The 720-nt window shown below is 43.9% G+C and overlaps 1 protein-coding gene across 1 annotated transcript in view; it reads left to right on the top strand.

Moving 5' to 3' along the window:
- The first annotated feature begins 38 nt into the window (after positions 1-38).
- Positions 39-720, top strand: part of LOC119593763 (cuticle protein AMP1B-like) — a 1354-nt gene continuing 672 nt past the window's right edge. Inside the window, exons 1-2 of the mRNA XM_037942779.1 lie at positions 39-122; positions 497-696. Coding sequence (XP_037798707.1) covers positions 114-122; positions 497-696 — 209 coding nt within the window. The 5' untranslated portion in view covers positions 39-113. The remainder of the gene's footprint in view (positions 123-496; positions 697-720) is intronic.

The raw sequence follows: 720 nt of genomic DNA, 5'->3' as shown, positions 1-720 counted from the left end.
TGGGTGCTTGCATCATGAGCAAGCAGCCAGTCAGCGATGTCCTGAACGGGCCCCGCAGCACGTATATATAGCGTGTGACCAGCGACAAGCATCATCCACATACAGACACCAAGATGAAGCTGGTGAGTTCTCAGACTACGGGACTGCGACCGCTTTTGTATACAGTACCGGTGATTTCCACTGTTCGGTTTGAGATTCTAGAAACAGGAGATTCGTTTTAAATTTACTTTTCGCAATTTACATAACAAAAAAGAAAATTATTACTTTAAAAGTTTATGTTCTCAATGCATCCGAATATGCTTAAAATATTACGGTTTGCTGTTTCCCTTTGTATCGAGGATACGGACGATTTTTTTAAAATCTATTTATGGTTTTCATAAATAGAACTATATTTTCCATCTTATGCTTACACATTTTATTATATATTTCTGTTTATTTTGCATTTTCAACAAAACATAAAACCGCTCTACTCCCCCCTCCCCCTCTTTCCCCGCAGATCCTCTTCGCTTGCCTGGCCGCCGCTGCCTTTGCCTTCCCTCAGAATCCTGAAGGGGACGCAGAAGTAGTATACGATGAGAGGACCGACCAGGGCGACGGCAACTTCAGGTACGCGTTTGAAACGACCAACGGCATCAAGGCAGAGAAGACTGGTGCCCCAGGATCAGCTGGACAGAGCAACATGCAGGGATCGTTCAAGTAAGGCTTTGAGCTTTTTGTACT

This window comes from Penaeus monodon, chromosome 32 (assembly GCF_015228065.2).
Source record: "Penaeus monodon isolate SGIC_2016 chromosome 32, NSTDA_Pmon_1, whole genome shotgun sequence".
Lineage (NCBI taxonomy): Eukaryota > Metazoa > Arthropoda > Malacostraca > Decapoda > Penaeidae > Penaeus > Penaeus monodon.
This window is presented reverse-complemented; position numbering and strand designations above follow the sequence as displayed.